Consider the following 25,824-nt stretch of genomic DNA (forward strand, 5'->3'; position numbering starts at 1 on the left):
AGGCATCTGTGGAGGATGGATAGGGTGCTTATTGTACCTGTCGTTCTCTCCTGTACAGGTGTGATACCACACACACTACACAAAAGCCTGGGAACATTACAATTGAGTAGAAATACATACATCACACTACAGAAGGCCACTATATTGAATACATGCCACATTGTTAGGAAATTCCTGAATACAGACACTGACACATTTATTTAATTTTTGTTTTTGGTTGCTATGCCTTGACTCTGGTCCAGCATAGTACACAGCCACTGGTGTGTACCGAGTATAACCCACTAAACCCAATACATAATAATAAACACTAAATTAAAAAAAAGTTTATATAACAGTTAATAATAATAAATAATAAACTGAAATAATACATCAAATAACTTGTAATAGGATAGAAAAATTTAATAATTTTTTTTCTTTTAAACAAAATTAATTATTTTTATATGAAGTCAAACTACTTTAATATTTTCAACACAAAAAACAGACTATAGCAAACATAATATGAAAAAGTAATTGAATTATAGTGATTTAAAAGGTTACATGTCAAATAATTTAATTTTCTGATACAAAAATAGAAACTTAATCTTAACTGAAAAAATCAATCCAGTTACAGAATTTTCATTAAAGCATTTAATTTAATAAATTATTATTATTATTATATTTGATAATAGCAATGGTGATGATAAATCAGTGGCACTTACCTGTTTAACTGACTGCTTTTCATTACAAATTTTGCAGTTCCATTTATTGATCTTTTTTATTTGATGAACTTGATATGTTTTACATGAATAACATTGCAAGACATGAAATTTTGAATTCTTTTCACTTCGGTTTTCATAATCTAAATTAAACAATAAAAATGTAAAATTAGAAATATAGACAAAAAATACATTTAAAAATATTTATAATACTTATTAACTCAATGAAAGAATTAATATCATGTTTTGGCTATAACAGAGAATTTTATTTTTTAATCTTTATCAAAATGTTTGACTATACTTCAGTTTTTACTATACAGTGGGCGATCGGTTAACGAACAAATCGGATAACAAACACTTTTACGAAAGATTTTTATGTTTGGACAACGAACACCCCACAGAACAAACACAGAAGAAGTGACATAAAATAATGAATACCGATTGGTTTTCCCTTGTCTTCAAGCAACAATTTGAAACTTTTCGGAATGCAGGAGACGTCAACATCGACGCTTAACCCAGTCTATACTGATCAGATAGTATTCCTCCAAACTTTGAAACTCTCCTTTGAAATTCCAGTCTTTTATTTTTCTGATAAAAGCAATTCTTTTATGTATTTGCAAGACTGTTGGGTAGGCACTTGTTAAGTTTTGCGTCTGTTTTTCTTTTCGAAAGGTGAGAGTATAATAGCAAAGGTAGAGTGGGCAGAAGATGCCTAATGTTGCTGGGCAGTATGGCGTAAACATGTCTACAGTAGGCCACAGTTCAATCTTATTTCTATCATCTATTTTCTGCATGTCTTTCTAATCAACAGGATTATATTATTATTGTTAGTCGTGCGCATCGTGTCTCACTTGTATATATGTCACTGCATGCTATGTTTTAACGCTTTCTGTACACTTTTATTTTAATGTATTGATAATTTTTATTTGTTGTGTTTCATTATCATTGTTGTGTTTCATTATCTAAACTCTAATAATATGTGATTGTTATATTGCTTCTATCTTGTAAATACTTAATTCAATGTAATTTCTTGTCCACACAACCAGCTATGCTCTACGCTGCTGGTATTGTACAATGTACATTCTAATAAAATGTATTGTATTGTATTGATACAAGCATACACTTGTTGTTGAATTCTGTCAACAACAAGCATACACCTGTATCACCACGCTAGCAAAGAAATTACCACGTGGATGCGTGGACGGAGCCTTTGAATTCATCGGGTGTGCTAGCACACATTTGCTAGTGTTAGTTTGTAATGGCTCTTATGCTTAATTTCTTAAAAGGTTCTATTGAAACTATAAACTTTTTTTAGATTTTATTTTGTAATCTATATTGATTTCTATCAATTCTTTTGTTAAACTAAAAAAAATTTCATTTTGAAGAATTTCAAGCAACTTTAATAATATTTATTGCATTTTTATCAAATTATCAAAAGATAAATTAACAAAATTGTGACCAGTAATTACTATTTATTAATTAATAAATCAGGTTTACTCAGTAAATCAAAATGCACTTGAATGGTAGCAGCTGTTCTGAAGAATATTCAACACTGCAATCTGAGGTACTGATATAAAAATATTGTACTCATCAAAGATTGTAGTACTGAACTGTATGTTCAACCATCATTTTGACACTCCTTCCAATTTGGGCAAATGCTTATCATAACTTGGGCAATTGCCCAGACAGCTACTATATTAAACAGGTTTTGTCTAAAAGAATGACATAGCTGTTTTGCTAGATATTAACATTTACATATTAATATTTTTAAATCAAAAATTTAAAATTAAAATTTTGTAAAAAGTAACAAACTGAAAATACAATATAAAAATACAGAAGAAACTAAAACATATTCAAACTTCCATCATCTTCAATCACCAGGAACAAACAGTTTTCACTTCACTTCACAATGATTCCCAAACTTATGCCCACAAACCCCTTCTCATAGCAAAAACCTGACCATGGATCCCCAAGTGAAATAACTCTACACAACAACAAAATTACAAATTTAACTTTGATGTCTTCCAAGTGTGCTACACTTCCAACTCTGTTGCTCTTCCTTTGATTCTTGGTACTTCCTCCAGGTGTAGTCATGCTCTTTCTTTTTACCAACATCTTGTACTTTGGGGTGCACAATAAAGTTTAAATTTATAAATGAAATATTGTAGACTTGGAGATTGCAAACACTTTGTGTAGTATATAATGACCGACTGCAGGAATGAGACTAACACTACAAAAGGGAATTCCAGTGCTGGAGATCTGGTTACAAGTCCAAGCAGTTGTTAAACAGGTAGGCCATTAAATGAGGAAGTGGCTGTACTGTCCTTTATAACAGCTAACATTTAAGTAAAGTAAAATAATTGCCAACAATTTAAATTAGTGCATTGCAAGAAAATAATGACAAATAACTAGCATAAAGCCCTGGTGGTTATTTGTCATCATTTGATGCTAAAAGCACAAAAGGACACTTTAAATGTATTTGCATAAAGATAACAATAATCTGTAACCTAAACTCTGATTACAATAAGCAAAGTTATATAAGTGTATTTTAAATTATGTTTTCTAATTCTCATATCATTAAACAACTGATAACAATATACATAATCACAATAAGCAGATTCTACTGAATATATTCTAAATCATTCATTTCATTAATATTTATACAGGATATACTAATTTGCTTACAATAAATAATTTATTAATCTTAATGCATTACCTTTAAAGTTAAAAGTAGTCTTCCTAAAGTTGAAATTTCTTTCTTCTTCTTCTTCAAATATTTCATCACATTGTTCCTTAGAAATCCTGTGATCAGATTTAATCAGATGGAAAAATACACCACCTGGAGTTCTTCTTCTAGATTTATTCTATATAGATTGTAAACATAAATTTTTGAATTTTTTCAATTATTTCATATAAAAACTTTGCTTAATTTAACATATAGCAAAGCTTTAATATTTACACATGTAAGAAATTTTGATAAATTCTTTTAAGATTCTTTGTCATATTAAAACATATACAATGATAATATAAAATTTAAAGTGAGAAACAGCAAATTAATTAAAAAAAACATGTATTCCTTCACAAAAGAAAGAAAACATTTTCATAAAAGTATACAAAATCTTTCTTTCACAAAAAGGTAAAAATCCATATTGGATTAAAATCAGAATATCTTACAACAATAGAATATCTTATCATGTATCTCTCAAACCAAATATGAAATTTCTTCTTGATTTTTTTAATCAATGACCAAATTCTAAACATAAAGGAATCTTGACAGTTTTTAGTCTTTTATAATTTTAGCAAACCATAAATACTTAAAATTTGATATTCTAATCATGCCTCTTATCTAATTTAAAACTAATTAACCAAATGGTTATATGGTAAGATATCAACTCACTACTGTGAAGGATTCAGATTCAAATCTAATCTTCATAACATATTGTAAATATTTTGAATTGGAATGTATTTTTTCATAAGTTACTCACATAATGACTGATTCTATTGTTACTTAAGCCTATCTTAATAGACAAAATTGAAGTTAATTATAAAACCAGTGTGCTGATGAATGTGAAAAATATTCAATAAAAATTAAAAACTAAAATAACTTATAAATATGATACAACCTGAAAATATTTTGAAAGAAAAAAATGCATTTCATTCAACATCACTCAAAAACATTAAAATATGTATAATGGCAGTGGTTACCCTTCAATAAATATAGTTTAATCAACTTGGAAAAAAATCAATGTAACTAACATTGAATGTTAGTTAAATTGATATCTTTTTCATTTGAACAATTATTTGTAATATTCTAGTGTGAATATGCTTTATACAATAGTATTACAGTTTAATAAAATATCCAGGATAAATAAAGATATTGTAAAAAATTCACTGGGATAAACAAAACTTTCAAAAATAAATATGACACATACACACCTCAGAAACACAATAAAGTCACATAGTAGTTAACTCCACAGTGTAACTGTTGCATTTGAGGTGTGAAAAGGACAAATCATAAAGATAGTTTTTCTATTTTTTTTTCCTTTGGAGTGTTTCTTCTATCCTAGTGAATTTTTAATAATACAGTTTTTTTTTCCTTTTAGATTTTATAGAAGCACAAATGATTCTTTTTTCTTAATTTCTCATTAACATAACACAAAATAACAATCACTGATTATAAACTAAATTATCATTTCAACAATTTATAAGAACTAAGCATTACTAAAATTATACTCACAATTACTAGCATACCACCATTCTTCTCAATATGTTCTGTCTTTTTTAATAATTCCATTGCTTTATTAATACCCAAGACTTTTACTACATTATCTAAAAGTTAAAGTTTGTTAGATAAATTTTTCAACGATATTAATTGATTAATAAAATCAACGATGTCATTGATTAATAAACTTTAATAACTTACATATTAATCTCCATTTTCTTTCTCGTAATTTTTTTACTATTAATTTAGCAATTTTATATTCTTTTGGCGTTAATTTATGTTGATTATATTTTGTCTGCAATTTATTTTTCTTATTTGAAAATACGGTATCATCATCTTCAAAATTTTCTGTTATTGGAAATGTTTCATCATCATCAACTTTAATTAAATCTGGACTGACAGGTGGCCTTGTATCAAGTTCACGTCTTCTATAATCATAGCTCTCACAATGCCTGTCTTCAGATTTTGGTATACGTTCCATGTTACATATATCAAAACCATCACTTAATGATTGATCTTGAAGCACGCTACTCCAAATATTATTAACTTTTTTCCGTTTTCGTTGTACATTTTGTTGCTCAACTGGATCAGAAATATCATCTTCACTATTTAACTTTTTATTAAAATTATTAATGTGAATGTTTTCCAATAAATTCCCAGAATATTCTTTTTCAACCTGAGAAAAGTCATTTCTAGAACTTTTATTTATAGAGTTATTGTCATCTGAATCGCTTTCAGAATTTTCAAAAGAATTAATCCTATAGTTTGCAGATGCCATAGTTCATTACTTTGTGCCTAGAAAAATCAAAACTGCAAAATTTAAATTCAATTATTGATTAATATAAAGTATTTCATATAATGTTTATTATATATTGTATATACAACAATTTCATTATTGTTTTTATAAAATTGTTATATTAGAAAAAAACATCTAATTCTTTAATATTAAAAATATCTTCCGAAAAACATGACATTTTCATAGGGGGAAAAAACAAAAACAGAACTCAAAATATCTTTTTGCTCTTCCAGAATATGAAAAAATACTTCTACAAATAATTTCACAAAATCTAAACCTAGTTTTTTATTACACTGAAGAAGTTTTTAGAAGATATTGCTATAAAATCAAAAAGTAATTGGACACACTAGGTAGAGGAATGCACTGTTCCCAACTGTATGTCTGCTTCTAGATAATAGAATATCCTAGGTAAATGCTATATAAGTATGCTATGATATGCCAAAAAAAAATATATAGAGTCGTCTGAGTTTGAGAAAAGCATCATTGTCATATGTATCTAAGTAACCAATTATTTTGTGATGAAACTGCAATAGTTTAAATCAACTAAACAGTTTGTGCTGCACTGATGACAATGTATAAGCCATTGTAAAAATAATCATACACTACTGATCCAAAATCTTGGCAGTTAAAGATTGCAAAATTAAAAAAAAAAAGTTATAAATGAACAGGATGAATAATGGGTGATGAAATTCTCCCTATATTGTATAGCTATTCTACAGAAACAAAAACTGATATTTTCAGGATAGCAATGCATGATGTCATATTGCAGTCACCATCCTGGCTTTATGTGAGGAAAACTTCTATTTTCCTCAAGGTAAGATCAGCATCACACTATGATTTTTGTGCAATTTTACTATACACAAAACTCAAATAATGAGAATCAATTCAGAATTGTATTGTATGATAGCAAACAGAACTTATAATCAATAGTCATCTGACATTACACCAGTATATATATATATATATTTTGTTATGTAGTAACTATGCAGAATTTGTTCAACTCAACTCAAAGGGTTTGGCAATTTGTGGGTGATAAAATCAGGGGAAGAAGTGAGAGTATGAGTTTTAAAGTACCATATATTTTTTAAAGGATTATAAAGAGTAACTATGCAAAATTTGTCCAGATTGCTCAAAAGGTTTAACAGTTTGAGAGTGAGAGTCTGAGTTTTATGGTAGTGCATGTTTCCTACAGGGTACCCAAAACTGAACAGATAAGTTTAAAAAAGCCCACCAAATGGCAAATGGGATTGACCTTGAATGGAGCATACAAATGTTGCAGCAAAATAATCTTTCTCATGCATTTTCCTTTTTGATATGAAACTAGTATATAGCCAATGTTCATCTGAAAGGTATAAGCTTTCCAAAAGTAAAATAATTTTAAAAATTCACTAGATTTCAAGATTACCTCCAGCAAACAAACATTCCTGTTTTATATATATATTGATGTAGATAAACAAATATGGTTAGCCAGTATTAATCCAGATATTGTTTTCATAGAAAAGATCTACTTATAGCGTGCAAATTTACATTCTAAACTGTCAAATACATAACCCATTGGTCTAATTTTTAATGAACAATTTTTCTATCAATCCCAATCAACCTCTGGCTAATTTTCAATCCCTAGTCAATATCAACTATTTTCAGGACCCCTGATCTAGACACTTGGAAAAAAGTTCTAATTCTTTTAACTAGTTTCCAAAGTAGAGCCAACATATATATTAAAATCTTTAATTGCCTGACTAGATAAATGCTTTTTTTATACATATTATTAATCCTTTTGTCCAAATGCAAAAGTTTGGATGGAAACCTAATTAATAAGCAAAAATTTATCAAAACTTAAATAAAATGTATCATACTATTTTTTTTTAAGTAAACCCTAAAATTATACGTTATACACACATTAAATTAAATATCATATTTCCTCGATTAAATCCCGGGAGAATTTATTTTTAAAATATACATAAACCTTGTAATTTATTTGAAGATCCAGGTTTTTTCAGACTCTGGTTTATTACCTTTCAACAAGAGACAAATGGGTAAAAATTGAAATATCTTAATTGCATGCACATTTTCCAAACTATCAAAATCATTTATTGATTGTATTTATGGGTTACAGCTACAACATTTGAAATAATTTCTGTTTTCTACTAATTTGAAACAGTTAATCCAGTTCGGTCTCTTCCAATTTGGTTATTACATCATACGTATAAGCCATCATCTGCTTCAATGTCATGGTAGGTAACAAGACCACAACTACAATCAGGTTCAAACCGGATAATAATTAGGAAAATTCCAGTTAAATCAGTTTTCCTAATTATCCTTCAGCTGATAAACTTTCAACTTATGAATCTGATTGAAACTTCCCCAAACTCGACATTCAACAATATTTATAATTTCATTTCAAAAAATTTTTCACAAACCTCAGAATAGAAAGTGCAGTCCAACTCTACACAATTTGAAGAGGTAGAATTTTTAGTTCAATTTTTTACCTGTCACTTTAAACTACATTACCCTAAGTAGTGTAATACTTCAACACATTTCCAACATTTATTTTTAACAGCACATTTATTCCCAAGGTATTATTATTATTAATCACAATAATATAGTATATATTATTAAATGTGTGCATACACAGACACACACACAAACAAACACATAACTATATTCTGAATTATATTGAATAACCTAACTATATTGAATAAACTTTATATAAAGATGTAAGAACCCTGGCTAAATAGAAAAAATTTGCTTAATTTACTTAAATAATTTTGCTAAAATTTTAACTCTCAACCACAATAGCAGGAAGTGATTCCAATTTCCCACAGACTTGCTTCCTTGTCCAGAGATGACATATCATCCGAATGTGTCAATTTTGACTGTATTGGGAACATAACATCAAAAATCGTTATTGATTTAATCAATTAACATTGCCTAAAAAGGGCATTGAAATTAAAGGGGAGAACCCCCAAATAAAAATAAAGAAAAGAAAAAAAGATCAATCAACTACAACAGAGTTTGACTTGCCTTTACATCTAAGAAGATTCAGCCACACTCGGCCGCCTGTCCCGTCATCGCTGCCAATTACTGCCTAGGCCAACCTAACATTTAACGGTCTGTCTGACAATACACCTACCTATCATCAGACGGTCCACATCAAACTATCTAACATCTGGCAAACCCAGAGTCCATCTACCTATCACCAGCGAACAAAGAACCTACCCACTGGGTCAGCCTTCTCCAGCCTATTGAGTGTCTGACCTCGACAGAACCCCAATAACTACAGGCATTCATCATGGCATGCCCAAGAGTAAACTCTCTCTCTCGTGCTTAAAAGACACTTAATTTTGTGTGTAAATAAATGACGTTAACCCAGTAGTCGAGTGCACTTCTTTCGGTCACGCCATCTTACGGTCTCCTCCATTCTGAATCCAACTGCTCGCAAGATAACAAAACACTCACGTTGCACAACAATAGCGTTGTGCCAACATAGGCATGACCAACCCGGTGCCAACCTTTCAATCACAAAAATTATTACTTATTCTTATTTAATTTCGTCTTAATTGTCGCGGACGTAAGCATGTAAATATATAATTATACACATATATGTTCCTCTGTTAACACACTCGATTACAGAATGGAATAGAATGAAACAGAATGACCTTCTGAAGAATTTAAATTCTGCAATAAAAAAGGCAAGGCGTATTTTGTTATAAATATATATTCCGAGAAAGTTTAATCTGTCAACCAAAACTTATGCTGAAGATGTCATTTTTCAATTAGAAAGATATTAAAAGTTTTAATTAATAATAATTAAACTTAATAGAATTACTTATGCNGACTTATATTTAAATCATCTTACCTTATGAAAAACTTAGTCAAATAAAACAATTACAGAAATATTAAAATAAATCACTTCGTTAATCACAAAATTAGACGAATATTTTAAAAGCGAAAACTAAACACGTGCACACCCTGCTCTATGTAAACAGAGAGGTCAGATCTCGTGCTGACGTCACTAACTTGGCATTCCTGGCTAACATTGTAGAATAGGGATCTGGCTATCCTTGTAGTATATAGTCCTTGGTCCAGTGGGCATTATAACCACTGAAATGGCACTTTTTTTTTATAACTCTTTCCGCGCTGTGGGCACTAAGAGGGCATCTTTTTGCAAGCCCATTATGGGTTCGGCCAGGCCCACAATGGTGCTGCCGGGTGGTGAGGGACGGGGCCCGACATATCCGAACGGACCACCCCCCGAAAAATTCCTGGGGATTCTTCGACCCGTTCGGATTCGAACTCAGGTCCCTCAGAGCGGTAGGCTGTCACCTTGACCGCTCGGCCGGATGGCCGAGAGGTCAAGTTGGAGAGCACGCCAGCGGAAGGCTACGAAGGTGAGGAAGCCCCGAGAGAGGATCTAAGCGAAGGAAGGGTTAAGGGAATCGCGCGGGTGCGAAAAAAGGGGCGGGCCTTTGACGTTATCGGATGTGCTATCGCACGTTTGCTACAGTTTTGCTATCGCAAAGCTGTTGTTTGCAGCGGCTCTTAGTATCGTAAAACACTGTTAGCACAAAACTGACTGAACAGAGCTCATTCTCTGCTTTTATGCACTTTTTACTTGAGGTGGGATTCAGAGATGGAAGGGGTAACTTTTGAGTGTGGGTGTGTGTAGTGATTGACCAAAAAACATCCCCTCCAGCCTGGGGTTGGTCAGGTTGATATACTCTAGCCCAGCGGCTCCCAACCATCTTTCATTAGCGTACCCCCGTGGCATTTCCAACTTCCCAACGAGCAACGCATGCGCAAATCTCGCACTGCCTGTTTGTAGAGAGTGTCGCCATTTTGAATTTTATTTTGACTCGGTTCTCGGTCTTCTGCGTACCTACAAGTCTGGATTTTTTTATGCACGCATGACTTGGGTACCAAATACCTTGTGCCAAATTGCAACTTTTGACATGTACTCCTTCATACCTCTAAGCTGGTAACACAGCAGGCGTACGATTTTATAAACAATACAGTCTTGTCAATAAAAAATTAATAAAAATACTGAATAAATAATGAAAAAATTACAGCTTGTAGAGAAAATATGGAGAAATTAACTGTCTTTTTCCTTGCTAACAATAAAAAATACTTTTTATAAGCAAAAGAATACTTTTTTTTCAAACAACACGTGGGGACATTGTTGAGAGATAATAATAATAACGGTAACATACCCCACCATCAAAAGTCCGTAGCATAATCACTAATCACACATAATGGTGTCCCCACTACTATTGACCGACTGCGCAACATTTATTGATCTGTTGCATTGTACAATCGGCAGCATAAGTTTTTATTTCTATTTTTGCATTTTGAAATGTATAATAAAGTTTGTGATTATTGCAAGGAACATTTTTTACCTAATATTTTTTAATACTATTAATTTGTGATACATAATATATTATTTTTTCTGCTATAATAAGTAACTTTTTTCTGTACCCCTTAACAACCTATCGCGTATCCCCAGGGGTACGCGTACCTCGGGTTGGGAATCGCTACTCTAGCCAATCAGGGACTGACTGATGTCTCTCAATTCTCTCTGACTCCCAAAGAAATTTAGAATTTAATTTTATAAATATTAGAATTTAGCAAATCGCTTTGCCTTCTATATTTTTGTCTAACGTATTGAGTTGCCAAGTTGTGGTCTTAATATTGTGAGGCCCGGGAAAGCTGCTCCTCCTATCCACCCCTCTGATTGGCACTGGTCACAGCAGTTAATACGCACGCTAAGTGATACAGACAAGACCTGTTTTGAACTGTTATGGAAACTTTGAGAAACTAGGACAAGAGGGGGAAGGGGAGTAAAAATTTCAAGAGAACTACGGACGTAATTTATGGACAGCCCCCGTGTAAAGAGATTTAATTTTGTATTTCATTAAATTAGATTAAAATTAAATACTGAAATTAACATAATCTAAAGGCCGTATGGCGAGCGGTCATGATAGCAGCCTACCGCTCTGGGGGACCCAGGGTCGAATAATCCCCAGGAATTTTTTGGGGTGTGATCCGTCCGAATATGTCGGACCCCGTCCCTCATCACCTGGACGAATCCATAATATGCTTGTTAAAAGAGGCCCTCTTAGTCCCCACAGGGCGGAGAGTTTAAAAATAAATAAATAATAATAATCTAAAATAACGATAAGTTCAAATTTTAAAATAGGATTAAATTTTTAAAAATCTCGTAAAGCTACAAGTATATCGAGAAAAACTTGTCGGAATTAAATGTTCCGCGTTCGGGAACAACAGTTTATTTAAGGAAAAAAAATTCTTTAGTATACATCAGTTAATCGATAATCCTGTATTAAATTTTCCACGAGATGAAAATTGCTCAGTTTTGCATATTTTATGGTTTTTCTCCTACACAAAAAAACGCTGTCTGTATTTAATACTGTACAATATGTTGCATTAGTGTATTTTCATAATTTATAATTTCAAAACTGGCAACACTAATAATTTCTAACAAAACAGACGATATAAAAAATTTGAATTCGTGACGTAAAGACGATCGAAATATAAATAGAAAGAAAGAAAGAAAGAATTTTATTTCTATGAAATGATCATACTTGAGAATCTTATACTCGTTTTTTAGAAGAAGAATAACAGAAAAAAAAGCTTAAATGGATATAATTAGCAAACTGAAAAGATATAACGAAAGAAAATGTAATTATGCATTTTTTATATTACCTACGAGATTAGTACAAGTATCGAAAAAAAATATTCTCGTTTGATTGGTGCTTAAATTTTCCAAAATTATCTTGGTCTGTATTCCTTTCCTCCATGAAATATTGTCTCAATTCAGCAAAATGGTCTCTAGTTCAGTCACTTCGGCATATCATCACCACCCATTTCTTGGTCTTTGAAGTCTGTTTTGTTGCGTTTTGTTCGATAATCAAAATTGCTTTGTCTCTGCCCCAGCCTAACTTCTTTTAAGAATAGCAAATTCAAAAATGTTATTTTCTACTTTAAGCCCATTCTACAATGCAACTTGTGTTAATTGACAGTTGTGAAGCAAACCAGAGAGAAAATCTATGGTTTGCTGTTCAATTATGATTGTTGTTGTCCCAAATAAGCAGCACAAAATTACAGTAGATACATTGATTTGTTTCTGTTTTCAGAGTTTTGGCCAAGTAAAATGGTTGACCCAATTAACCAGTGGTCCAATTTAATGGAAAGATTATATTAGGAGATAGGCACACAGGAAAAAATATGAAGTATTTTACAGGTCATTTTTGTTGTTCATCAAAAGAGCAATGATGGCTGAAACTTTATGATTAGATTTGTCCGAAAACATTTTTTCTAGAGTTGTAACAAGAAATTGAAAACTGAGATAATCTCTGAAAATTAAATGTCTGGCAATTCTTGTTATAAACAGTAAGATTCTATAAGATTATGGGATAAATTTGCAATCCATAATATGTTTGTCTATTATTGAATTTTTGTCCTTGATATCTTTGCATGACCAGATTGTGAAGAGGTTTTTAAAATAGAAATTCTATTCACATTACCAGATTTGGAATTTCAAGATAACCAAAGAAATCAGACCTGTAGTACAAAATTGCAAGGCACCAATGTATGTTATCAAAAAATGTCTACATAGATCATTTCTAACCAACTAGAGGACAATATTTATATGGCACAAGACCCAGGTAAAATTGTAAGAGAATTAGAAAGCTTAAAGTTAATGGAAGATGAAATAAGAATGGTATTTGACTGAAAATTTGTATCTAACAATCCACGAAACCTTTTTATAACAGTGTTCCAATGGTCAAGAGAAGACATCATTTAGTCACCACCTGAAGCAGACCTTGGTGGAGGTTGAAAACGTTCGTGAAGTTTGTTACGGAGACAACACTGTTATAAAAAGGTTTTGTGGATTGTTATTACTCAACACAGTGTTAAGTTATTAGAAAATTTGTACTGTCAATTAAATTAGAATCATGCTTTGATAAAATTATTCAATTCTTGGTTAACCATAAACCTTGAGTTATCTGCTTGCCCAAATGAGATAAGTTAGCCACATTAGTTTGTTATCAATCATTTTTTAGATTCAACAACAAGTCTTATAAACAAAAGAAAGGGGTCCAATGGGAATTCTATGTCAGGACTTTTATTTGAATTAGTGCTATGTAAGCTTGAGAAAGATATCCCAGATATTTTATAGAAGACATCATATTCTATAAAAGGTATATGGATGATGTATTCATAATTTGGAGGAATAACGAGTTCAAGATTTTATTGAATATGGTTAACAAGAATGGTTTGAACCTAAATTGCTATTTCTTTCTATATTTTTGTATTATTTGAAAAATTTTGAATGTATTTTTATACTTATATTTTTAAAGTTATTTTATTATAAACATATGTTGTTTTATTCTTTTAATAAAAATAAAAAAATATTTATAGCTAAAGAAACTCAAGATAAAGATTTAAATAGTCCAGAAAAAATAAATGAAGAATTTCAAAAATTATATATAGAATGGAAGGGTTTAAAAGAAGAACCAAATGGAATTCCAAGATTTTATTATAAAGTACTTTTTATTGTCTTGTTAATTGTTCTCTTTTTTTATTTATAGATTATTTTTCAAGTTAAGATAAATACTTTCACTATAAAATATTAATAATCAATATAAAAAACCAAAAAACTTTTACAATCCAGCATTTAATTTTGGATAAACAAATTTTTTGGCTAGCTTAACTAGTCATGTACAGGTTCAAACCACACAGAACTACACAGTTCTAAACATCAGTTGAATGATATATTTTTATGTATAACATTAGTTCATAATTAGCTAATATTTAATTGAGTTACCATAGAATTTTAGAATATCAAACCATTGTTCTAGAAATCTGTAGTACAGCGATTCTCAATCTTTTTTTTGTCACAGTACACTTTTAATAATTTAAAAATTTGGCTGCACATACAGTTACTTTAGTACCACAGTATCACAGGACAACTGGTGATGTCATAACTGATTTTTAAATGCAGTTGATTATTTAGGTCAGATTTTCTAAATGCCTTGGTAACTACCGGTAACACCGGTTACAAAATTCAAATGCTCTAGGAAGGTAGAACCAATTAAAACTACTTGACATCACTTATGTATGGATATTTGCAGTAGCAGCACACTTCAAAAATCTCGTTGCACACTAAAGTGCTGCAGCACAGTGGTTGAGAATCACTTCTGTAGTGGCATATGGTTTGTACTTGATGATAGCTAACTGAAAGTTTATCTGAAATTAAATGCTGTATTGTAAAGGGTTTTTTTTGCTTTTATTTTAATTTATCTGGTTTGCTATTGCTTTAGTTTTTATTAATAATAAAACTTTTATTAAAAAAAATACAGTAAAACTTTGATTTAATGAACTAATTTGGGCAAGATAATGTCTGTTAATGCTGAAAGTCTGTTATATAATAAAGTAGTTTTTTTGAATAGCATGTGTTAAAAAATTGACAAATCAGTTTATTTGTTTTTATTTATGTAGATATATTTGTGTAATTAAAATTATGTATGTATAAGAAGTTCCATTTCACAGACAAATTTTCTACATGCGTTATTGCTTATGTACAGTACTTGTCATAGTTCTGAGACAATATTAATGAATCATGTAAATTGAAATAAATAAAAATTTTTTTTGAAAATACACTTAATTATATTTAACTGAATCAAATAGTGTTATTAAAAAGAAAACAATTTAAATTTGACAAAAGCACAAAACAAAATTCTTATTTGTCTTCAGATGATGATTAATCAGGACACACCCATTATGGCATGAAGAGTGGGGACTCTTGGATTTGGAAAAAACTTGTTAATTATATATGAAAATTTAAAATTTGTTCATTTTCACATTTTACGTATGGACCAGACATTTTGTCCATTAAATAAAAAAATTTTACTGTATTTCATATCTAATAATTTTTGGTTTATATTAAACTAAAATATTTTAGTTTATTTTATATCTTTAGTAGTATATTATTTATTGGCAAAATGCATTTGAATTTTAATGTAACTCATTTTTAATTAAAGATTAACTGATTATGAATTAAGGTTATGCACAAAAATATATTATTTAAATGAAACTACTAACATTTCTCTCTCAATATTGTATTTATAATTATATTTTTTACATTACATTGTGTTTTTATTTTTCAACAGTAATAATTTACTTAATGTTTGAAAAAAATAAACATTAGATATAAATAATTAAACAGAAATTAAAAAGTCAAATATTTTATAAATAAATTTTAATATAGTTTATATCTGTAATGAATGTAATAAAAATTTAAAATAAAATGCTTAATTTTTTGAAGATAAATGGAAAAAAGATTCATTATTGAAGAAGCATTATTAATGCATTTTGAACAGAAAGTCCACTTGAATGTTTGTCTCTCTTTTTTCATTAAAAAGTCAACTACTGTACTTATTTTTAATTAAAAGTTTTTAGAGTGAGCATAAAGTACAGTAGAAACTACTTATTTTAATCATTTTAGTACTGTACTTGCCTATACTGGTAAAAATAACCAATTTAAAACATTGTCAAGATTACAATTACTAGAATAAGATTATAGTTAATGGAGATTCTGGTTTTATTCACTCTTACAACTTTGAAGATTTATTAATTATAATTAAATCAATAATTTATAGTAATTCATTTAGTATTATTTGCCTGCTACTACCTTTAACAGCAGTTGTATATAAGTGAAGTAAGAAATGATAGAAATTTAAACTACTGTACTGTGAGAAAATAATGATTAAAGTGATTAATAAATAGTGGTTAAGACTAATAACAATAACTCATAATGCTTCCATATTATAAATTACATGTTAGCATAAAAAGAGAGCTTAAAAAAAGCCTGTTTAGCAAAAGCATGGTGATGACAACTAAGTGAAGTTTACTGTAAGTATCTGATTACTGTAAGTGAAGTTTTATGAATGAATTTAAACTTACATATTTTGGTACCTGATAGTTTTAATAACATTAAACAACTGATGATCTTTGTGATTACAATAAGCTAGATCTACTATATTTTAAAATTAGAACATAAATATAAGATTTTTAAGATTTGTGTTAAGCTTTTCAAATTTAAATGATGATAAACTTTTATTCAGATTCCAGCTGAAGATAACATATTATTGTTGAAATTAAGAGAAGAATCAAGGTAAGATCATTTTTTTAAAACTAGTGATTTTTTTGAACTAGAATTTTAAAATTTTATAAATTTATTATTGTTATTTCTAAAGTGCATATAGAAATACCCACAAATTTCCAGAGAAGGTTTATGTATTTTTCTGTACTGTAGCACCACTGTTGCACCATCATTAAATTAAGATACTGCAAGGTCTAGGTAACTGCAGACCATAAGAGAATATAATTGATTTTGTAATGACTAATAGAAAGTCATTCATAATACCCACTTTGTTAGTAATTGTAAGGGTTTTAATGTTTTAAATTAAAAGAGAATATTTTTGATCATTTTTACACAAGTTAAAATTGTTTCTAATGTAAAGAAAAAAGTGTGTTACATGTATGGTGGGGAAATATCTTTTAAAACTGATAAAAATTTAAAGTAATATTAAGGAAACATAAATCCTATTTTTTGTTATTTTTTGTTTCTAGAAAATAATTGGCAAAATTTTCTTAAAATTTTACTAATATTCCATTATTATTATTTATCAAAAAATATTTATATTAACATTTAATTCATAAAGTAGTCCAAAATATTCACAAAATGTAATAGAATAAATTCTATTATTCTATTACATTTTGTGAATATTTTGGACTAGTCTAATGCAAAATTTTTGAATTTTTGCATAGTTTATTCTACAAACTTGTATTTTCTAATTTATTTTCACATGTACAGTTGTTTTCATTAATTAGTATTATAAAATCATGGAATAATAACATGGGAGAATGGCCATCTTTGGAATATCCATCTATATTTGAATATCTTATTTTAAAAGTAAAGCCTATCATTCTCGTGCATGGCAAGTAAAGCCACATAAATTCTCATGCATGGCAACAATTTGAGCAGTGCGCAGCCGTGCAGCTTAGAGGGAACATAGCCTATCTACAAGTAATAATTCTATATGGACTTGTACGTCTAATGATGGCAAAGTTATTTATCTAGCTGCATGTACTGTACATGATAGCTGGTTACCCATTCTATTAAATTTTCATCATGTTTAAATATAACTGAAACAATTGAATACATGGTCAATCTTGATGCATCATGTTTTTGTGTACATAACATACAGCTTCAAACCACTTATAAAGAACTCTGACTATAAGACAGCCAACCACTGCACAATATATACCTGAGCCGGTTTTATAAGAATTGTTGCCGATGAAAAACTAAAAATTGAAGACTTGCACTAACAACTAGCAAAATCTTAATGGCTGCCACGACATATGTCCTTGTGTGGCAGAATTAAAAAAACATGTTCTGGAACCTTGTAGATATATAGTATTGATTAATTTTAAAAAAGTCTTAAATCACTAATTTATAATCAGCATAATTAGATGATTTAATAATTACAGAATTTGAGCTACAGGTACGCTTATCATCATCTCTTGAAAACATTAATAACTAACTAAATTTGAATTAATTGCATTCAATATATGAAAAATTATTTGTACAAGGTGGTATTTTAATTTGCATCTCTTGTGTAATGTATTACTAGTAGAGATGTAACTAATACCAATCCAATACTGGTATATTAGTGTATTGGAATTTTTCCAATATATTGGTATCAGTTTGTTTTATAAACACATATTCTGTTTTTTTTATACACATTTTCACATCGTTTTGTCATTGCAGACATTTGAACATGTTGATATACATTCATTCATTCATTTCTTTATTAACGCACACAATGGTACATGCCGGGTTCTGCAGTGAGCACTACCCGGTGATAACAAATTACAATAATAAAGATACAGATAGATATAGGTGTTACAAAATACATAATTATAATATAAAGGTAAAATACACAGGTATAATAGGTACACAATACAATAACACAATACAATACAATATAGAAAACACTGACGATCGAGCGGTGTCTCGAAAATTGTGCTTGGTGCGATTCTAGCTAAAACCCAGTCACATTCGACACCAATACACAAAGTCCATCCTTAAAAAGAGACAGCCATAAGCAAAATAGGATGAAGAAAAATGTTCTTCAGCACTAATGTATATAGTGTGTACTGTAAACTTAGTGCTGCAGTCTTGATCATCTGTCTGCACGTAAACAGTACACTTTGGTAGAGAATAACTACTGAATAATCAGGATAAACTAAACGTATGCCAGACATCCTGAGGCTGATAATGTGTAACATGATGGCTGCTGAAATTAGAGTTATTTGATGAATCGGAATAAGATAGTATCGCTCATACTCAATAGAGTGATTGAGTACAAAGCTGACTAAAAGNTTGATCATCTGTCTGCACGTAAACAGTACACTTTGGTAGAGAATAACTACTGAATAATCAGGATAAACTAAACGTATGCCAGACATCCTGAGGCTGATAATGTGTAACATGATGGCTGCTGAAATTAGAGTTATTTGATGAATCGGAATAAGATAGTATCGCTCATACTCAATAGAGTGATTGAGTACAAAGCTGACTAAAAGCCACTGACTGTAGTACGTGCAAAGTATTTGGTGATTAAGTCGAAAAAGGCCTCATATGAGTCTTTTTCACGAAGGATTGTGTCATAGTCAGACCAGTTGTGGCCATATGAATTAATAGTGGTAAGCAGTATATGTCGCTCCAAATTAAGCATAGGGTACTCATAAATGTAGTGCACATTACTGTCTGTAACACCACACAGGGAGCACATTGAACTGATTGTGTTAACAAATCTCGCTAGATAAGATTGAAAGCGACCATGGCTAGTAAGAAATTGCATAACAAAACTATTAGGTCTGTACCATTTGTATGTAAAAAAGGTCTTGATACAAGGTATGAATCCATGAGTAATAGGGTGGTTATGTTGGTCCCAGGTGTTTTGCCAAGTTAATAGGAGATCCTGCCAGAGAATTCTTTTGAGAGTACTGGTGCTGATTTTATCGTAAGAGATATTAAGACTATTATTGTTGGAAGCTGCCTTAGCTAAGGCATCAGCTCTTTCGTTACCATGGGTCCACTATCGTTACCATTTCGTTACATATGTGCACGAGTCCAGTAAATATAATATTGATTGGAAGACTTGGAAATGAGAGTGTTAATGTCATAAACGATTGGGTGAAAGGATCCTTTATGAAGGATTACAATAGAGGAAGAGCTATCAGTAATGATAGCTATTTGTTTATGATGGATATTGTTAGCCCAAGTAATGGCCATTTTCAAGGCATAGAGTTCTGCTTGAAAAACAGTGCATTGTTCACCCAATCTGAACTGGCCCAGAGCAATATCCTGCCTGTTCTGGTAAACAACATAACTACAACCAACCTTTATATCTGTTGATGTTGATACATGTTGATATACAGTATATACTGTGCTGTAAAATTAACCCATGGTAGATGGAACATCCTCTCTGTATGTTATTGCCTCTGATAGCCTCATAGTATGCTGCTGTTACTGTTTTGGCAAGCACCAGCTTGGTTGCGAGAACTGCTTTATGTGGCAATCTAGACACATTTTTAGCAGACCTGTGCCAAATTATAATTTCTGGCAGAAAATAATGCAGTGACAGTGCAATCTGGCATACCATTTTTCATGAGTATGTATTTTTTTTTTTTTTTCTGGTCATTCTTATATTCCAGTACAACAATAAAAAATATTATAATTATATATAATAAATTAAAACAAAATTATTGATAATTTTGCAAATTGCCATCTGTATAAAAAATAAAAATTAATTGATACTATTTAGGTGCTCACACCTAGTTAACATGACCTGATGTAAGAAAAGCTAAGAATTCAAACCCAGGTAGTCAGGTACTTGGTAAAATGAGAATTACTCTTACTTAGAAAAAAGAGAAATTGTCACATTTTACTTTCCTGGCTTTTATGTATACATAACAAGGAAAGCAATGGAATTGTGTCAAATTTGACCTTCTGAGTTTTCTGCAAATCTCCACATTTTGAGATCTGAATAAAATTCCATGGATGTATGTGTGTATGTGTTGCCATCTATTTTGCTTAATATTTCAGGCTGGGGTAAACATTAAGAAATGAAATTTGGTGTGGTGCTTGTATATGAGTGGCATTGATGCTATTAAATTTTGGTGGTGAAAGGTCCAAGGAGTGGGGAAATAGAGGGGGGGTCATGTGTCATATCTTGGTAAAGGTAGGACTTAATGAAGATTTTATTCATTAGTAACATTTATACTTTTTCATAAAACTCATCCCTAGCCTCAAAATTAAGACTTTTGCCATTTTATAGTAATTAAAAATATAGAAAGTTTTTAGAAAAAATTCTATTAACAGATGGTGCCACACATTTTATTTATTTTGCTTAATATAAAAGTTATTTTTAAAATAAAAACTCATAACAGCAGGGAAAATTATGCAACTTGTTGCTGGATTTTTTTCCTATCCATCACTGTATTCTAGCACTGTATAGGGATAGTCAGATGACTGAGTCAGTTAAGGCATCACGCTACTAATCTGGATTCTCAAGATTGAATCCAGACAGTTGAAAAATCTTGGGGTGGTCTATCCTGGATATGTTGAATCTCATTCCTCATTATCCAGTTGCCCTATTGTGGATTTAGGCAGTCCACAATGAGCTTGATATAAATACTCTCTTACTTGTTAGTGCCCATAAGGCAGAAAGAATAAAAACTGAAAAAAGAAACATTGTGTAGAGAGTTACTCTTAAAATTAAATGCAATTTTATGTTTAAATGCATGATCTCTCTATTTCCAGATGTAAAATCTTCAATTACAAAGACTGAATAGGAGGATACCTTTACTATTATTTGTCTGTCTGTACAGGATTGAAGTTGTCATAGTATAACAAATTCATGCTGACCGTCATTGTTGATATATTGTGTTAAATATATCAACAATGACGGTCAACATGAATTTGTTGTGTGACACACCAACAACTTTTTTCTTGCATGCAACCCCAGGAATTACCTTAAAAATTAAATATCTAAACAAATTTTATTTTAACTTAATAGAATACAATTTTATTGAATAGAGCAATACCAAATGAAAATGCAATAAAGAATCACTAACAACTAGTTTAGTAATAATAAATAAGTGTAGTTCTTGGACTAAAGAACGAATTCTGTCAAATTATTCTTGAAATTGAAGATATTTTCTGTGCATTTCATTAAATATTTTAACCCATCTGTCAGCTACATTAATTTTTCCTTTATTCTTTTTTTCTATACGTATTTGGTTATTATTGTCTTTATTAATGCCCATTGATCAACTAATTGAATTTCACCTGTTTCTATTTGTGTAATATGTTTCTTAAATTTGTTGAAACTACTGTATTCTGTATTTTTATGATCCTTATCATTGTTGAACAAATGTTTTCTAACAAGTCATGAGTTCAGAATACAATATACTTGTACAAATGTGTTTAATATTATACCAGAGAATTAGATTTTTGATTTTCAAAAAACAGGACACAGTGAAAATTTTACTAAAGTGATAAGATGGACAGGTCAGAGCAAAACAAAACATATGTAAGTTTAGTTTATCATTAATTATGTTGTATTGTTATCTGTATTGTTTACTTGTAAAATACTAAAGTATATTTTTTAGGTATCAGCAATATTTATGTAATACTAAAAGAATGAAAATTTAGTATTTTATTGTATTATGATTTATATAGGCTGACCATATGTACCATTTTTTGCTCTATTCCAGCTGTTCTGTCAGTTTATTAAAATTTTCATTTTTGTCTTGTTTTCCACATCGTCTGTTGCCCATAAAACATGTGTGGCTTAACAAATAAGTACTGAAAATAATTTTAATATTGATGATAAAATTATTTTTTGTTATAATTTTTTGCAAGTTTATTTTATTATTTGATAAAATGGCCAGGACAGTAAGCACAAACTCAAAAGTTTTCAAATGAGAATACATTAAAAGTGTCTTTATCTCGTCTTTTTTACATACTTCAGGAATTGTGCCATTGCCAGAAAGAAGATTTTAACATTTTACATGTTGAGGTAGATAGAAGCTTCTAAAGAAAGGTCAACTCTGCCATGAGACATTTTCTGAGTTGTGAAGAAAGGACAAGAAGACACTTTTAATGTAATGTGTTGTTTGAAAATTTTTTTATAAATTTGTTAAGTTTTTATTTTGTTGTTATTACTAGTCAAAGGAAATTAGTCATAAAATAAAAACAATAAATCTTATTTATTTATTTATACACTTTACATAATTGGAATAGTTCATAAATATCTACAATTGAATTACAAGGGTGGTCATTTGAAATTGAAACTAAAGTAATGTCTTCTTTAGTTTCAATTTCATTAATTATTGAGGCAGAGCTTTGCTAATGCTCTGCCTTAATAATTATGTACCTTACAGAATTATGTTCATTCTCAAAATCCATTTGATCAATTTTGATTAAATTATGCCATTTTCCATTATTTGTGATGAGGAATTGAAAAATAGTAAAAAAAAAAAAATGGGGGTCCCTGACTCCATTTTCAAGATAAGGTCATTTCATGAGTGCGCAATGAAGCAATATCACACAAATTGTATGACTTTGTCATGCGATGTTTCACAGTTGCTAGCACATCATCTACGGGCTTAGAGAATTGAGTTTGTTCTCAAAATTTAATGGGACAATTTTTGATAAAATTTTGCCATTTTTTAGTAATTGAGATGAGGAAACTAGAAATNATTTAGTTTATTATTTTCTTAAATTTTTTGCTAATAGATGTGTGTGTATTTTTTTGCTAATAGGTGTGTGTAAAGTCAGGAAAATTGAATGTAGATAGAAATTAGTTGATTTACAGAAATCCTGTTAATATTTTGAGGTGGAATGTACATTATCTAAGTTAGAAGTGTGTAAACATAACTGCCAAGTTTTGTAGCAATTGGTTGACTAATCTAGAGTGCATAGCAAACAAACAAACAAACATCCTCATTTATATATATATGAATTTTTTATTGCTGTACTTCACATTATCTTGGTATAGGACCACTGCCACATACTATAGATAGATGACATGTATGCATCCATTATGGTGCCATAATGGATGCAGTTTGGCAAGAGATACTTTAGGCAATCATTAATTAATTGCTTCATTGATAGTATGTCTCACTATATAGCAACCTGCATAGCTGCCTGTGAGGGCCATATTTGTTACTGAATAAACAGGTGTCTGTTGCATATTTCTGTTTGTTCTTTTAATCATTTGCATATCTCTGTCACCTCTACAGATCCTGCAATGCGCTTGTGGCTATGTACATTCCTTCATGGTGTTACAATTTTACTTTTGATGAGTGTATGTATATATACAGTAAATCTCTACTCACTTAAACTAATAGGGGATAAAGGTGGTTTGAGTTTACAAAAGTTAGTAGGATGTTTTCCCTGATGGCATGGAACATGAGAAAGTGAATATATAGTACAGTAATTTATTATGATCAGTTTTATACAGAATTTTACTGGGCTTTTAGTAAGTTATACCATTGAATTTATTATTACAGGAAATGAGCCCAAAAAATTTTGTGATAGTACAATATACCACAATGTACAGTCTTTAGTAATTACTGACTACAGTAATGAATTGCACAGTATTACAAAGATTTCTGAATGTTGAAAACACTCATTAATTATAATTTCATTATAATGATAATTATTTGTTAATTATAATTTTTATATTGCCAAGAAATTTTAAATTACTATGCAATTTTTTGAAAAAATTTGTTCAAGTTATGCAAAGTCTAAATAAATAAAAAATATCTGCAAAATTGTATGCTTGCCAAGCGTGTGGATAATGGTTAGCCTTAAACTAATGGTTACTAAACACCCAGATAATGGTTAGCCTTAAACTAGCCCGATAGAATTTTGGCATTTGGTTGGTGTTTAGCTATATTATATATCGGGTTTAGTGATGTTTGTATAATGGTTGTCCAGTTAACCATTATCCACTTGACTAATGACCATTGTGAATTGCCCAGTTGACCATTGTCCAGTTGTCATGTACCCTGTCTGTGCTCTCTGATGCAACTGAGCATGCCTAATGGAATTTAGGCCTAGATGTCAAAAATAAAATCAACATTACGTGTGCCTAATGGAAAATAAGCACAAAAAATAAACAAAACACCTCTCCATATCTGGCCAATGCAAGGATTCTCTCCCCCAAGGCCAGCAAGTACAGTACAAGGATTGTCTCTCCTGTAGCCAGCAGGTATGAGCATTGCCTTTCTTGTGGCTGGTAGATATGAGGACAGTCTCTCTTGTGGTGGCAAGTGCAAAGTTTACCTGTTTGTATTGGTTAGGTACAAGAATCACCTCTTCTGTGCCTAACAAGTGTAGGGATTGCTTCTTTTTTTCCAGCTCTGCTTCAATTCTATCATGAAAAGACAAAGTTGCATGATGTCCTAGTTATTCTTAATTAAATTTAATTAAAAAATTATTGTAATTTTTAATAAAATAGTGATCTAACTGCATTGCCTACCTTTAGAAAAAAATTATTTTATACTAGGTAATTATTAATTGTTAGCCAAACTGTAGTCCAAAATAATCCAGAAATTAATATGATAATTATAGAATATTTGGGCTTGGATGTTTATGAATATCTACAACGAATTGTTAATGGAAATGAAACAGAAAAAGCAATACTTTAATGCTTGAGATGGCAACTTCTAAACTGTATACCAGTAATTATCTTGCTTTCACTGGTCATCCTAGAGATAGTGTATATATGGTATGGTGGATCATACAAAGATTTTATTTTTGTTCTTAGAATTTTCTTTGGGGGTATACACCACTGTGGATTATCTACATGAAATTACAATAAACATAATAAACTCATCTAAAAGATATGCTTGGTTTGATCCTGGAAAACCTTTTACATTAACATAACTATTAAATTGAAGTTTAGACTATTTACAAAAATTAAATTAAATTTTCGAGTCTATCTTTT

General features: G+C 30.3%; 2 protein-coding genes across 4 annotated transcripts in view; one reads left to right on the top strand and one right to left on the bottom strand.

Annotated features, from left to right (window-relative positions):
* LOC111626328 (phosphorylated adapter RNA export protein-like) overlaps positions 1-5,758 on the bottom strand; it is a 29,993-nt gene extending 24,235 nt beyond the window's left edge. The window contains exons 1-4 of the mRNA XM_023369652.1: positions 5,119-5,758; positions 4,933-5,024; positions 3,412-3,559; positions 699-838 (exon numbers count right to left, since the gene is read on the bottom strand). Of these exons, the coding sequence (XP_023225420.1) occupies positions 699-838; positions 3,412-3,559; positions 4,933-5,024; positions 5,119-5,695 (957 nt within the window). The 5' untranslated portion in view covers positions 5,696-5,758. The remainder of the gene's footprint in view (positions 1-698; positions 839-3,411; positions 3,560-4,932; positions 5,025-5,118) is intronic.
* A 6,265-nt stretch (positions 5,759-12,023) lies between these two features.
* On the top strand, positions 12,024-23,550 carry LOC111626331 (serine/threonine-protein phosphatase 2A regulatory subunit B'' subunit gamma-like). 3 transcript variants are annotated; one of them, XM_023369654.1, is made up of 4 exons: positions 12,024-12,461; positions 14,151-14,277; positions 16,858-16,907; positions 16,990-17,373. In XM_023369654.1, exons 1-4 carry the CDS (start codon positions 12,367-12,369, stop codon positions 17,069-17,071), a joined length of 354 nt encoding a protein of 117 aa, XP_023225422.1. In that variant the 5' UTR covers positions 12,024-12,366; the 3' UTR covers positions 17,072-17,373. The 3 variants fall into 3 exon arrangements, with proteins under 3 accessions (XP_023225422.1, XP_023225423.1, XP_023225425.1); XM_023369655.1 differs by lacking the exon at positions 16,990-17,373 and adding an exon at positions 22,840-23,550 and having other exon boundaries at positions 12,035-12,461; XM_023369657.1 differs by having other exon boundaries at positions 12,065-12,409; positions 14,153-14,277; positions 16,990-17,086.
* Positions 23,551-25,824: the final 2,274 nt, after the last annotated feature.

The sequence above is a fragment of the Centruroides sculpturatus genome, unplaced genomic scaffold (assembly GCF_000671375.1).
Source record: "Centruroides sculpturatus isolate CEXI.00-Female unplaced genomic scaffold, Cexi_2.0 scaffold26, whole genome shotgun sequence".
Classification (NCBI taxonomy): domain Eukaryota; kingdom Metazoa; phylum Arthropoda; class Arachnida; order Scorpiones; family Buthidae; genus Centruroides; species Centruroides sculpturatus.